This window comes from Serinus canaria, chromosome 2 (assembly GCF_022539315.1).
Source record: "Serinus canaria isolate serCan28SL12 chromosome 2, serCan2020, whole genome shotgun sequence".
NCBI lineage: Eukaryota > Metazoa > Chordata > Aves > Passeriformes > Fringillidae > Serinus > Serinus canaria.
The window spans coordinates 146,174,262-146,189,255 of record NC_066315.1 but is presented as its reverse complement, the minus strand read 5'-3'; the positions used below and the strand labels follow the sequence as shown (position 1 = coordinate 146,189,255).

The 14,994-nt window shown below is 39.3% G+C and overlaps 1 protein-coding gene across 5 annotated transcripts in view; it reads left to right on the top strand.

Moving 5' to 3' along the window:
- The window catches only part of FAM135B (family with sequence similarity 135 member B), a 258,471-nt gene that overhangs the window by 110,749 nt on the left and 132,728 nt on the right, over nt 1-14,994 (top strand). For all 5 annotated transcript variants that reach the window (XR_007776840.1, XR_007776841.1, XM_030229682.2 and 2 more), the window contains one exon: nt 10,469-10,564. Coding sequence is in view for 3 of the 5 variants with exons in the window: in XM_030229682.2 (XP_030085542.2) it covers nt 10,488-10,564 (77 nt within the window). In the remaining 2 variants the exon portion in view is untranslated. The remainder of the gene's footprint in view (nt 1-10,468; nt 10,565-14,994) is intronic.

Genomic DNA, 14,994 nt, shown 5'->3' with positions numbered 1-14,994 from the left:
AGCTGTTGCTAAAATTTTGAATATGGACAAATATTCTGATGGCCAAGCTCCCAAAGATTTGGTATAGACCCATGTACAAGCAGTTACCATACTTCAGTCAGGTATGAACTGGAGAAAAACTTAAAAAAAAAATTAAAAATAAGTTGTGGGGCTTTTCTATGAGTACATGAAAATAAAATAAGGTCAGTCCCCTAAAGAGCCCTAATTTCCTGTATAAAACCAACAAAAAAGCCCAGACTGAGAAGAATATGTCTCCCTTTACTGGGAGGAAGAACTCAGTCAAATGTGAGAATGATGGATAATTCTGTCTGAGTGTCCTAAATAGGCTTCAAATAACTTGCTGCCTTTTGATGCATTTTGTGTTTCTAAGACTGACAACAGGAAGATCAGAAAAAAAGACTGAGGTGAACAGTGGGAATAAGACACAAAAACTGCTGAAGATTGAAGATGATGATGTTCTGAGGAGCTGGAATTTAAGCTCTCAGTTGTGCAAAAATTTTAAAACAACTTTTTCTTTTGAAGGTCATAAAGAAGGAAAATAAGTCAGAGAAGGAACAGGTAGGGAAGGCGTGAAGAAGAGAGGATTATGTAGCAGTGGAAAGATAGTCCAGGGGAAAGTTTGTATTTTCTCCTTTTTTCTTCTGTTTTGCTCTTCCTCCTCTTCTGTCTGAATTTCCCCTGCTGCTTCATTTTTTGCACAATACCAACAGCAGGTTGTTATTAACTGGTGTAAGCAGATAGTGATTTGTGCTGAGCACAACTCAGCACTGGTGCCCTGACAGGTATGTGCTAACAGAGGACAAATCCAGGCTGCTTTTTTTTTTTTTTTTTTTTTTTTTTTTTTTTTTGGAATGCTCTGACCTAAATTTGCACAGCTGTGTTCACATTTAATCCTGTGTAATAGCTCAAAGGCTTTATATCTCATAAGAGCAGCCTACTGGCACCTGACATTTATTTGGTCCCTCTTCAGTTCTGCCATAAAGTCCTCTGGAACCCGGTGGTTTTGGGTTTTTCTCTTAGTAGGCTTATTCTTCTACCTAAATTTCCATGAAATGACCAGTTTATGGAAGGTAGAATCTAGACTCACTTCTCAGCCCTCTTGGACCTGGTGACCTGTACAAAATCTCCAGTGTAGATTGGCCTCACAAACAGAATGTGAAAGGAATTGAAGTAAGTTGTTGACTTGTTTTCCTCAGTGATTTTCTTTGGATCCTGTAGTTACAGTCTGTTTTTACCCCATGTGCTCCATATATTTGAGAATATTGATCTAGAATGAAAGTTCTCAGCTGTGGGGTTCAAGTGGTTTTAATCTTAACACTAATTTTGTTGCTGGAGGTTTAATGGGCATCTACCCCCGGTGAAATGATACTGCTTGTACTTTGTGAATTGTAACAAATCACACTGGAGTTTGTAAATGCAGAAAAAACCCATAAAATAACACAGCTACTTTCTTTTGTGATCCACTCTGAATACTCTTTGGGCTATGAGTAATTTTTTAAAGGATCTTTTAATATTTGTGTCTCTAACTCATTACATTTCAGTGGTAGCAATCAATGAACCTTGGGAAAAGTGACTCATGGTGTTGCACTTTGTGAACATATGTCTAATGCATCTGACAAAATTTTGAATATTGATTTTCCTGAGAATATTAAACAGCAAACTTTTTTTTTTGTAATATTGTAAGATTATTCTCAGGGCTTGCATCCAAACTGAGTTAGCTCTTTAGAGTTTAAAACCAAATGAGTCTTTATAATTTTAAACCCAGCTAAATGTTTATGCATTGTATAAAAAGCATGTTGCACAGGTGTGACTGGGCAAGATTTTATGCCTTGTATTTGTTTAGTGCCTTGTACCTGTATCACAGATCTTTATTTTGGTTTCAATACTGCAGAAAAAATGCAAAGGATTACAGCAGACTGGAAACCTAAAATCCTTATCAAAGAGCTGCAAGGGATTATCTGTGATGCTATCTCATTCTGTAAATTATGCTGGGTAATGTTAGGTGGTTGTAAAGATTGGAGACCTTACAAATGAATCCCTGACATTTCCATGACTAAGAGAGCATTAGAAGGTTTCTCATGGTGGAAAATAACTTGATTTCCAGAGACCACTTAAGACTGAAGTCTTAATTGTAATGCACATGAGAACAAACAGAAAGTCACAAACATGCATTGACTCAAAAGTCCAGCAAGACTAACAAGTCTTTGGGCTGAGCTTTACATGATAAAATCATAGAATCATTTAGGCTGGAAAAAACTTTGAAGATCACCAGTGTGTGTACCTTGTCCCCTGTGCTGGTTTTAGCTGGGAGAGAGTTAATTTTCTTCACAGTAGCTGGTATGGGGCTGTGTTGGATTTCTGCTGGAAACGGTGTTGAGAACACAGGGATGTTTGCATCACTGCTGAGCAGAGCTTGCACTTTACACAGGGTAAAGGATTTTTCTGCCTTTTACACCACCCCACAGTGAGGAGGATGGGGGTGCACAAGGGGTTGGGATGGGGCACAGACAGGACAGCTGACCTCAGCTGACTGGAGGGAGGCTCCAGACTGTATTTCGTCCTCCTCAGCAGATAAACTAGGGGGAAAGATGTTCTGGGGCTGCTGCTCAGGGGCTGGCTGAACACTGGTCAGTTGGTGATGGGCAAATGTTTTAATTGGCATAGTTTTTCTTTCTTGGGTATTGTTTAACTTTTTTTAATTTAAATTTTGTTTTTCAAAACTCTTATTACCATTTTTTTCCTAATATTATATTTAAATTATTAACCACTCTTGTCATAACCCACAAGTTTCCTCACTTTTACCTTTCTAGGTCTCTTCCCCACATCCTGCTGGGGTTAAGTGAATGAGTTGTGTGTTTCTTATTTGCCAGCTGGGATTAAATTACAACACCTCTTTTTAGTACCTTTGGAGCTCTAAGAGCTTGAGATGATAAATTGATAAGAGCATATTAAAAACGATACATATGTTAACATTTATGGATCACAATATTGATTAATCTGTTCTTGATATCAGTTTCTGTGATCTGTGCCATGCTCTTTTTTTTTTTTTTTTTTTTTTTTAGCAGGTTGGTTTTGGCTTTTGAGTTTGCTGTGCTCTGCAGTGATTAGTGATGTTTTGCCTGGGAGGTTTGTTACTAAAACACTGATCTTGAGTTTAATCTGGTATTTGGACTCTAACCTGAAGGCATGATTGTACTTCTGGTACCCTCTTATGGAGTATGGTGACAATTAACAAGGAGCCTCAGTCTTTGGCAGGAGCAGTCTTTTTCCAGTTTTTCTCAAGGAAAAACTTGCAAAGTCTCAAAGGAAATGGATATCCATGGAAGGAGATATCCAGGATCTGAGGAAATCAGCTGTGTTGGAGGTGATCTATGATGACCTGATTCCAGAGATGTGGGTGAATTCTGGTGCACACAGCCCACGTGGTGAATTTTTTCAGGAGATGCAGTGACATCATACACCCACAGCCAGGTGACAATGAGCTGGACAGACACAGAGGCACCAACTGTTGGTGAACAGGGCAGACAATCTGAGAATGTGACAGTTGAGACCCCTTGGTGTGGAACTTGCTTTCACATGGAGGCCTATCCAGTACAGCTGGAATTCACTATTCCAAAGGTGAAAACATAATCCTATCATTTGGTGTGGATTGATGCAGACTGCACTGGAACAAGGTGCATGTTCCCAACACCTGCAGTACACTGGTGACACCATTTTTTGGGGCAACACAGCAGGAGAAAGTGTTTGAGAAGATAATAATCCAGATCATTTTGAAAGCTATTTTTGCTATAAAACAGTATGGTAGATGGACCTGCACATGTAAATTCAAATTTTAGGACTAAAACAGCAAGGTGTTTCTGCATCTCAAGGGGTGTGAGCAATAAAATAACAACTAACAAAACAGAGGCACAAGATTTCTTAGCTGTCATGGATTTTTGGAGAATACATGCTCCAGGTTATAATTTGATTTACGCTGGTTATAGTCTCCCTCTCTATTTTTAAGAGAGACTTTAAAAGAGGTGCTGACTCCCTTTTTTCTTCCTAAGAAGAAAGACTTAAAAAGGGGTGCTGAGCAGCAACAAACATTTGAACAAACTGAATGGGTGATATTTTGGGCCAGTCCAGACATGGCAAGATGTAAAAAACGTGCTTTATAACCCAGACAAGGATAATGGCTCCATCTGAAACATCTGGCCAAAAGAGCCTGGAGAGACTCTAGGCTGGCCTCTAGGGTCTAGAAACAGGGAATATGGGGGATCTAAAGCCTGTTAACACTCCAGCTGAGAAAGAAATATTAGCAGCTTATGAAGGAATTTGAGCCTCTTCAGAGGTAGTCAGTGGTGAAGCACATGTGATTTTTGCATCTCAGCTTTCTGGGGTCAGCTGGACATTCAAAGGGAGGGTCCCCTCCAGGCACCATGAAACTGATGCTACATGCACGAAGCAAAGGGCTCAGACTGGAAATCCTGAGTGCCTGGGAAATGTGGGTGTGATCATGGACTGGCCAGAGGGCACATGTACCTAGCACTTGTGACACTGGAGAACACGACAACAAGGGGCAGGGGGACCAGGCTGCTAGGATTGAAGTGGCTTTGGTGGATCTGGATTTGGAACATGTGAGCTATTTATAGCTCAATGAGTCTATGACACATCAGGACATTTAGGAAGAGAGCTAAAATACAAATAGGCTTGTGATCAAGATGTAGACTTGGCTACTGATGGCATTGACAAGCCTTGTCACTTTTTGCATCTTTAGCAGTGTATTTAGATTGGCTTCTTTTAAAGTGTAAAGGAAATGTCTTACTGCCAACCCAAATCTTAGAAGAGAAATACTGGCTCGATTTATTTTAACAAAATGAGGTATTAACTTTCCACATCACCTTGAAGGTGAAGACCTCACCTCTCTCATTTTGCTGATGTGCTGGCCAGAAAAGCTGACAGATTCTGTAAAGTGGAGAACAGCTAATGACAGTGGTGTAGTGAAAGGACTTACTGACATTTGTGACTGCTTTGTCTCAGGACATTAATGTATGCTCAGGCAAGCCTATTGAGATGCAATCACTGTTCTAGGGACTGGGAGCCAGTTCAGCTGCAGGAAAGTGAGCAATTAAAAAGGAAAACAACAATGAAAAAGAGATTTGATCTAATGAGTTTGCTTCTTCTAATCCTCTCATCTCAGAGCATGTGTGTGTTTACTGTCCTCCTTGTATGGAATTCCTCTTCCTTTTCTTACTTAGAAGTGCAGTGGGTGAAGGCATTAGTGGAGAGGAAAATAAAGGTATGCCACTGTGACTTTTTTCACTTAATCCAGGAATTCCTAATAAATTTAAAAAAAAAGGATATAAATGCCTAGCTTGAAACAAGTGCCAGCTTCTGCAAATAATCACAATAAAATAAAAGATGCTTTAAAACCAGTAAGGAGAGTGGTGAAATCCTGCAGATAGTATGGGCTGTGTTCCTTGAAAATAGCTATATTCTCCTTAATGAATGCTTCTGAAATCATGAGTCATTGCCCTTGGTCACATGGTATTTCATTCTTTATTTCATTCTTTTGTCCTTGGTATATTTTTCCTTTTTTTTTTTTCCCTTTTTTAAAACCCATTTTTGTAATAGAGATGCTTAAGAATGGTAAACACACTCACACACACAAAGTAGTTTATGTTTAAAAAATTTGTTTTGTTTCTTGCTTGGATGTAATTGTACATAGGCTAGAAGGTCTATAAACTATAAATTGTCAGATTATGTAGTGTTCTATCCTTCTATCCAATGTGTTCTCTCCCCATCTCACCTTCTTCCTTAGCTCCCTTTGTTTGGGGTGACAGTGATTGCTGTTCCAGTGGGGAATTGTCAGATTCATTTTTATCTCCAAGGTCTTTAACAGTGGTGTCTGTGGTACATAATCGACTAATCACTTCCAGGCAGAGGGCTTGCTCAGGTGACTGGATCCCTAAAATGCCATTAAGTACAAATACTGTAAAATAAAAAGGTTGCATTTTGCTGGTATCGTTTCTTGAACAGTCTCCAGTGCAGAAATTATTTCCACTGACAGCAATGGGGATGTGGGGAGTAAAATCCAGCCTTCCTTTAAAAGTGCAAGTGAGACAATCCCCAGTCTTTAAGAAAGAGATTTTCATAGGCTTTATTTGTATAAAGGATTCTGATTTTCAGTTGATGTGTTCTTGCCCTAAGTAAAGTGACAACTGAAATTGCCTGTCCTTTGCTAGCTGGAAGGACAGACTGTCAGACTGGTGACCTGACTCATGCCACTGGTGCATGTAGGACAGCACAGCACAGCCAGTGACAGTGGCAGTGCCATCTGAAGCCATCCAGTGCTTTGGGGTGACCAGGGTGACCACGGCACTGCTTTCAAAGGAGCAGATGGCCAAAACACTTCTGTGTTACTTTATTAGCTCTACATTTATATTTATCAGTGTTGTCCTAAGGTCTCTTTTGAAAAATGCAAGGAGCTTGATATAGAAACAGACATTTCAGAAATCCAAATATACTAAAACCTTCCCAAACATGACCTCTATATTTTTCTTTAAACTGCTTATTAGATAACTGATGATATTTAAATACTGGCAGCATTCCCTACTGTCTTTACAATAGTGATGTCATGGAAACCTTCAGTATTATTTTTAGCAACTATTGCTCTATTTATAACTCAAGGTTGTCCCACACAAGGGTTGATCAGAGGTCCTTCATGAGCCCTGGATTTTGGAAGGTTATGATAAGGTTTCTTTAAGCAGGCACCTGGTACAAAAGTTAATTATTAGTGCATCATTTTAATTACTTAGTATTTTCTTGATCCAGTGGTGCCTGCAGCTATTTTGTCAGATTTCATAGCTTCTTGAATTGAAGAATTATACCCATGTGTCTCAGCAGGATTCTTTAAACTTTGCTAAGTGCCTGAAAATAAGGTGTACCAGAGGCTCCTTTTAATGCTTGTGAGGCGCTCCCTGAAGTACCACTCTAGTGCTGGGGGTGTAGATCTGGGTGATCTGATCTTCTGGTGTGCTGCTGGGGGGGATGGAAGTTCAAACTGGTGTAGCAGGTGCTTACACTCTAATTCTGTTGATCAGTGAGGGAAACAAAGTTACAGAAACTAGTTTTTTTGTTTGCTTGTTGTTTTTTGGTTTTGGGATAACTTCTGTAATTGATTTGGAGAGGTGTAAAGCTTGAAAAATACACTGCAGATACAGAGAAGACCTATGTGCATATTTACATCTATTAATTTTTTTCTGTACCTTAGTTAATCTTAACTTCACATCATCGTTTCTGTCTCTGACAATACTGGTACTGAGCTGAACTCACATTCCACTCCATTCACTCCATTCACACCTCTCCTCTTTACACTGATGTCTTCAAAAGCATGGAGTTTCCTTTGATCTGAGCTTTAGGTCTAGGGAAATATGCCTCAGCCCAACATGCAGATATATTGCCAAAGGCAATTCTCTTAATTAGCACTCTCCTCAAGACTAAATACCTTGTCAGAGTATTTCTTTGTGGTTTGCATGGTTTGCTACTAGCTTCCCACACAGTCTGCTCTTTGACTCAGGTGAGACAATCACACACAGGCACTCACACATGACCAGGTAGATATGTCATATCTACTTACAAACTGTGTACACCTTCTAAATCTGTGCCAAAAAAAAAAAAGGGACAAAATATGAAGTTGAAATGGGGGACAAAGGAAACAAAAAATATTACTTTTCTTCCCCTGTACTCATTACTGCTTAGTCCACAGCTGGAGTTCTGTGTCCAGTTCTGGCCCCTCAGTTTAGGAAGGATGTTGAGATGCTAGAGCAGGTCCAGAGAAGGGCAGCAAGGCTGGTAAAGGGTCTGGAACACAAATCCTATGAGGAGCATCAGAGGGAGCTGGGGGTGTTTAGCTGTTGAGGTCTCTGGTGTTGAGATGACCGGGAGGTGTTAGAAACTCTCTTTTTCCCAGCCCCGAGACCGAAGAAGAAGCCGAGTTGCCTTGGTTCTGCTTTTCAAGGTTGTTTATTTTCCTTATCTATTACATTCTTTCTCCAACCTGCCGACGTCTGTCTGGCAGGTCAGTCTGTGGCACCCTGGGCACTGCCCTCAGGGCAGTGTTATCTTTTTATAGTAAAAACTACCTGTACTTTATTTACAATAATTTTCCAATACCTATCACCTGTGTTAGACAGTTTGTCTCTACTCTAAACAAATCCAAAAGTGCCACCATCACAGCAGGAGATGGAGGACAAGAAGAAGAAGAAGAAGAAGGAGAAAGACAGGACATGCCCAGATTCCTTCATCTTGCCTCCTGAACCCCCATTCTAAAACCCCAAAATTCTACTTTTTCACTCTGTGATAAATTCACCAACATTCTATTCAAACCCCTCTGGCCTGTATCTCCTCACACAAAGTTGGGAATTGTTTCCATGGGTGAAAATCAAAGGCACAGGTGCCTTTGACTCCATGCCAAGGTCACAGAGCCCCCTGCCAGGGTCTCGAGTCCTCCAGGGCAGCCAGAGGAATATCCTGGGTTCTGACATTTATCCTGGAGAAGAAAAGGCTCAGGTGAGACCTCATCACTCTACAGCTCCCTACAGGAGGGTGCAGCAGGGTGGGGTCGGTCTCTTCTCCCAGACAGCAGCAGCAGGCCCAGGGGACAGTCTAAAGCTGCTCCAGGGGAGGTTTAGGCTGGATATTAGGAAGAAAGAGTGATTGGGCATTGGAATGGGCTGCCCAGGGAGGTGATGGAGTCACTGTCCCAGGAGGTGTTTAAGCGGAGACTGGATGTGGCACTCAGGGCCTTGCTCTGGTTGACAAGGTGGTGTTAGGTCATGGGTTGGACCTGGTGATCTCAAGGGTCTTTTTCAACGCAGTTTATTCTGTGATTTTCTGACAAATACTGGAGTTTGAATATACCTTCAGCACACCCAAATCATGGCCTGACACAAGCTAAAGTAGAGTTCCTTACCTCAGAGGCGTATCAGATGTGTAGTTTAGCAATTTTATTATTCTTTCTCACAGTTACAGACATATATTACATATATTTTACATCACATTATTGTCATTCCAAAGTCTGAGGATGGTGAATGAAAAATTATTAACCTTTTAACTCTGGAATGAGGTCGTTTTGAAAAACTTGTGCTTGAGAGGGTAGCCAGAAAAAAACCTTAGTTTAAAATAATCAGTGTAATAAGCCAGTCAGCTGGAAAATTACTAATCAGGAACAAGCCTTGAGAAATCTAAAGCCTAATGCCTATCTGAGGACTTCATGTATCAAAATCCTCTTCACTCCTGCTTCATTAAAGGACACGGTTAAATCTATGACTGCCATGAAAATTATTGATTAGCACTTCTGGAGAAATGTTTCATTTTGCATCTGAGCTACATATCCCTTTAATGCCCTATATGTCTCAGAAAGGGGAATTGTTAAAAGCCCTGACATGGGTCTTCCTCAGAGACTGCACTTGGCTGCTGTCAAACAACAACTAAAATGTTGCTTCTGAATGTGTTAATGAAAAAAATTTAATCTTTATCCTCTCATTGATCCTACAGAAAATTTCCAGGCAGCTTGGCAGATTGCCAGAAGTACATTTGCAGGGGGGGAGATGGGGGGAAGGAAGGAAGGAAGGGCAAAAAAATAATTGAAAATCTGTCCAAAAGCTGTAAAAGTCCTTGGATTGCTTCTGCTATAATCAGGGAAATGTTAAGGATCTACACTTCTGTATTAAATAGAGCTGGTTTGGAAACTTACTTCCTTGAGTGAGACATGACCTCCTGAAGTTCCTTCCAACCTGAATTATTCTGTGATTCAATAAGCACATGAGATGTACTGTGTAAATGGCTGTAATGCTTCAAAATCTTGATCTGACTGTTGTGGCCTATTAGGTGCCATGACTGTCAGCATTTTCTTTAAAAGAATATCTTTCATTCATTAATATTTAAATTATTCATATTCCCTCAGAAGCTTCCCTTCTGGGACTTTATTTAAGTCATAGGAGGAGTCAAAAAAAAAGAGAAATCTGAATTCTGCTCTCATCTATCTAGGGTTCTTATCTTTTTGGCCTGTGCTTTCACAGAAATGAGCTGTGCTGACCCTGGAAATCTTCCATTTCATAAAATGAGAAGGAAAAAATCAATTTCCCGTACAAGAGCAGCAAGACAGTTAATTAAAATTTGCTTTGAGATTCTTGCACATAATATGTTATTTACTTTTTGCTTCTTATACTTTTCATAATATTATCATTCTGTCCTCAGGCTTAATTAGACTTCTTACCTCTCTTAATTACTGCTTTGATCTGGCCTTTAGCGAGTTTTCCTGAAGGTGGAGCCAAATGATGTCATTGGAAAGATGCCAATTGATATCAGTTGATTTCAAGCTTTGCATGGACCCCAAGATGCCGACTAAAATGAAATCATCCATTCATGGATTTGTTAAGTAAAATGCTTCAAACGTTTACAATGTCTCTATATATGTGTTATTTAGGTGATGACCTGAAAAAACCATGTCTGAGGTTCAGGGAACGGTCGAGTTTTCTGTGGAGCTACACAAATTCCATAATGTGGACCTCTTCCAGAGGGGGTGAGTTGATGTTTCCATTAATATGCAGCTGACACCAGAGGAGCAACCTACACAAAAGAGTTAAATTGCAAAACAGGTTCTTTTCTGCCGAGTGCAGTTGTATTTCATGCAATCTCCAGGGCAGAGAAGGATGTCATTGGGCTTTCATTGCTGTCAAGGAAGATCAATGTACATTACTTTCACTATAAACTCAGACTGACTGACTTGTTTTTGCAATACAATGTTGTAATGCTCCAAATTATTTTAAGCCCCTGTTCAGATGTAAGTACAATGGCTGTTTTAAATGCTTCTGGGCTGATTTTGAGTCTCTGTGGTAAATGATAGCTGCATTGAATTATAATGCAAACAATTTCATTTTAAGGCCATAAATCTAATGACTACATTCTTTTAATGGAAGTTAACTGAATCCTACCATTTCAGAAGGGAAAAATGAATACTCATTTGTCTAAAGCTCTGCTTCTGTGGCCACACTGATTTTCACATCTCCATAAGTTACAAGAAGATGTACAGTTCTGGTCTAGTTAAACTTTTGCCTCTCTTATTTTTGCACCATCCTTCCTAGGAGATTTTTAAAAACCTGATGGCTGTGAAGAAGCCTGGCCAGGTGTGAATTGTTGCTCAGCTTGCATATTGCACCCCACAGGTGTTCTTCAGTAATGAAAAATTAGACAAAGAAGCACTTTTGGGGGAGACCAGGACACTCAGGTCAAAAGGATGTACTTCATGGGAAACAGTGTGTCTAGAAGAACAATATTTTCTTTCACCTACCACAACTGATATTTACAGAACACTAAATATTCTCTTTCAAGCCTTAGCTTGGCACAGGGGTGGTTCTCAGCTGATTTGTCTATCTCAAGCACCATTTCCCTCAAAAAAACCAGGGAATTGTTTCAGGTATTGGGATGGATTAAGTAGAGCTGTTTCCATCAGTATAGAAGCATTTTGTTATTTGATTGACTTTGATGAACTGTATGGGAAAAATGCTGGGAACTTGAATGAAGGAAACACAGCTTTATTTGGTTTTAACAGCCGGCATCTGTCATTCTGTTGCTCTCTCAAAGAGAATATCCACCAACTTTGTTAGAGAGTATTCTGACTATGTCACATACTGGCTTAAAACTGAAAAAGAAAACTCTATGCTTGAGCTTTTTGGTTTATCCGAGCTATTAAAAAAAAAACAAACAAAAAAATCTTCCCCCCCCCTCCCCCAGGAAAACAAACCAAACCAAACCCCAAACCAAAAAAAAACCCCAAACCCCCCCCCCAAAAAACTCCCCCCTCAAAAAAAGACAAAAACAAACAAAAAACCCAAACAACAAAACAAAACAAAAAAACCTAACCAAACAAAAAACCCCCTCATGTGCATTCTGGTCCTTATGCTAATGGAAAGAAGAATCTAACTATAGATTCTTTTTTATTTATCCCCTTGGTTTCTGGTGATCACTGTAATGTCTTTGATCTTCCTCACAACTGAAAATCCACTCCCATCTGTGGGCTATGTGATTTTTTGGACTTAGACAGAAGGGTATTCAGAGGTTAGCCAGGAATTTTTCCATGTTCCACTGTGATGACCTGCCTGTTTTTTCTTGTGTTTGTCTGATTTTGCATTCAATCATTTCTGTAAAATGCTTTCCTTGGCTTTGACAGTCAGATCAAATCTCTGGTGTGGGGGTAAGCCTAGCACTAACACAGATAATATATTCAGCTGTCACAGTAATGAGTTCCTAATTACCTTTGCTTTTTTCCCCACTGGTACTTACCTTGCTTTACTGATTATTATTCCAAACACATAATACTATAGGTTATACTGCATTAAGTTGTTTGCAATAATTTTTGTTTCTGTGTATCCTGCACAATATTACATTTGCTTTCCTTCCATCATTTTAACCTTTGCATTTCCAGCAAAACCCTTCTGTCTCATATTTGCTGTTCACTATCCTCTGGCTGACTTCATCTGCTCAGGCCCTTTCACTGTAGCATGAACGTGTGAAAAGAAAGAGTGGATGAGCTTGCCAAATTCCATTTTAACTTGGGGACACTTTTAATTTTGACATTTTTATATTGCCATTGGTGATACTGGCTATAGACATCTGGGATATCTTGGACTTATGTGGTTTCCACAGATGAGACTGTGGTAGAATTAAGAATGATGTGTATTTTCTATTTAACTAGCATTTTTCTTCTCTGAGTGACTTGTAAATTCAATCAATATCATTCCGTCCTGATGAAGGTCAGAAAGGTGATTTATGAAGTGTTGTCTATCAGAAACGCAGAGAAATTGAAATTCATCTTATTTTCTGTGGGAACCCAACATGCTGTGGTATTTTTACCTCAAAAGCATGAACAAAAACCAAGAGCCTTAATAATAATTTATATAATCTATTTTTCCTCTTAATATTTTGGTACAAAACCAAAATAAAAAAGCATAATAAAAACCCTGAATATGCCCACAGATACAGAATAGTCCTATTCCTGTATGCCTAGCTGACAATTCTGAAATTTCTGATTTGGAACTTGGCAGCTGCAGAAGTGAGGGCAATATTTCCCAAACCACTTAGTCTTGGCTAACAGTCCTTCTGAAAGCATTGCCCTTTGGGAGAGTGTGGCTGTGCCAACCACAAGTCTTTTCAAGAGGAGCACTCCACTCAAATAAAGGAATGAATAAATCAACATGATTTAGGAAGAATCAGCCTTTCTGGAACCATTGGGTGATAAATAATCAAGCTTGATTAAGGACATGATCTGCTGTCCATAAGTCACAAAGTGCTTTAAAGTGTTAGGCTGCTGGTAACGGCCCTGTTCTATTTTTGATTTTACTGGATGCTATTTTGAAATCTGCATGCATGCACAGCCAGTTGTCACTTCTACCTCCCCATGAGAAATAGAAGCTCCCTAAACTATTTGAATTACAATTTGTGCTATTTGAATCATATTTCTTTACCTGTATGAATAGTTATTATACAAAAATCAGGACTTTTTGGGTTTTTTTTTTTTTGTGAACATTTGTCATGGTTTTATGGTTTTGGTAAATGTATTTCAGGAACAGTCAGTATATTATGTGTTGCAGGTTGTTTGGTCAGTTACTGTTAAATAAATCTTCTTCTGGAGCACAAATATAACTGTGTCATTATTTATAGACATTAAAGGTTAAATTCTGTAGGTGCTGCTAAGGGGAAGAAAACCTTTTTTTGGTCAAACCAAAGGATTTGCAGTGCTGCTTGATGCCTGAGTTCCAAAGGTTGAGAAATAAGTAATGCAATTTCTGGAAGGAAAAACATTTTTGAGCTTTCCATCTTTAATTCTTTCTATCATGTGCTGCTTAATAACTGGTGACATTTTCTCTAGTGAAATTAGCTAACTGATTCTGATTTTCCTTAATAGAGTAGGAAATAAAATTATCCCTGACTGCCGGAGATCAATTAATTGATTTGTCTGGTTCTGTCAGAAGCAATCCTTCTGCACCTTTTTTTTCTTAAAGCTTTTCAAAATCTATTTGATTGAGGGGAAAAAAATTAACTCCACAACTACTGTGTCCACAGGGTGAGTAATATTTGGAGTTTGTGAGGAAAGAGAGGAAACAAAGAGGGTGAAATAGTGGCTGACCTGTAGTAGGATTCTGGCAGCAATGTATTATAAACTAGGACCAAGGTAAGTCACTGGTAACTGATCACAGGGCTGAATCAACTGCTTGTCAGTGTTCTCAATCCTCAAATTCCAGGCTGCAATTTGTAAGTGTCTCACACTTACACTGGTGGTTTATGTGTGTGAGGGGTGGTGGTGATTCAAAATGAGTGGAAAAATGAAGTGCAGTTTCTTCTAAAAGGAAGGCACCATTGCCCTGGAGAAAAGATCAGTGGTTTCAGAGCTTGCAAAACCCTACAAGGACCAGACCAGGGATCAATAGCATTCAGAGCTGCTGGAAAGAAGGTCCTCTGACTTAACAGACTAAGCTTTTGAGTGGCAAAACATCCCTGTTAACTACCAGAGGGAAAACTGGGCTTCAGTGTGCTTAGCCATGAACTCATTCCTTAGGAACAAAATGCAGCAGCTCCTTTTCCCAACAAACTGGGATTAAGCAATCCCTGAGTGCCTCTCTTGTCAGATGAGTGCCTGAAAAATACACATTGTGTTTAGAGGTTCAGACCTTATTTCTCAGAGCCTTTGAGGGACAGTGTCAGAATATATATAGCATCATATAGTTTGAAAGTGTGGGACAGAAGTAAATCTTATTACTTTGTTCATAAAAATATGCATTTCTTCAGACTTCTCACCTGTAATGAAATACAAATCACTTTTGGACTGTAAATCTTCATTTTGAAAATACTTACCTAGTGCATTTATGATGCATGAATTCTCTTTATTATAAATGAAGGAAAAAAAGGGGGGGAGGAAATAAAAGGAAGAGGCCTTGTAAGCATTGTAAAGTGATG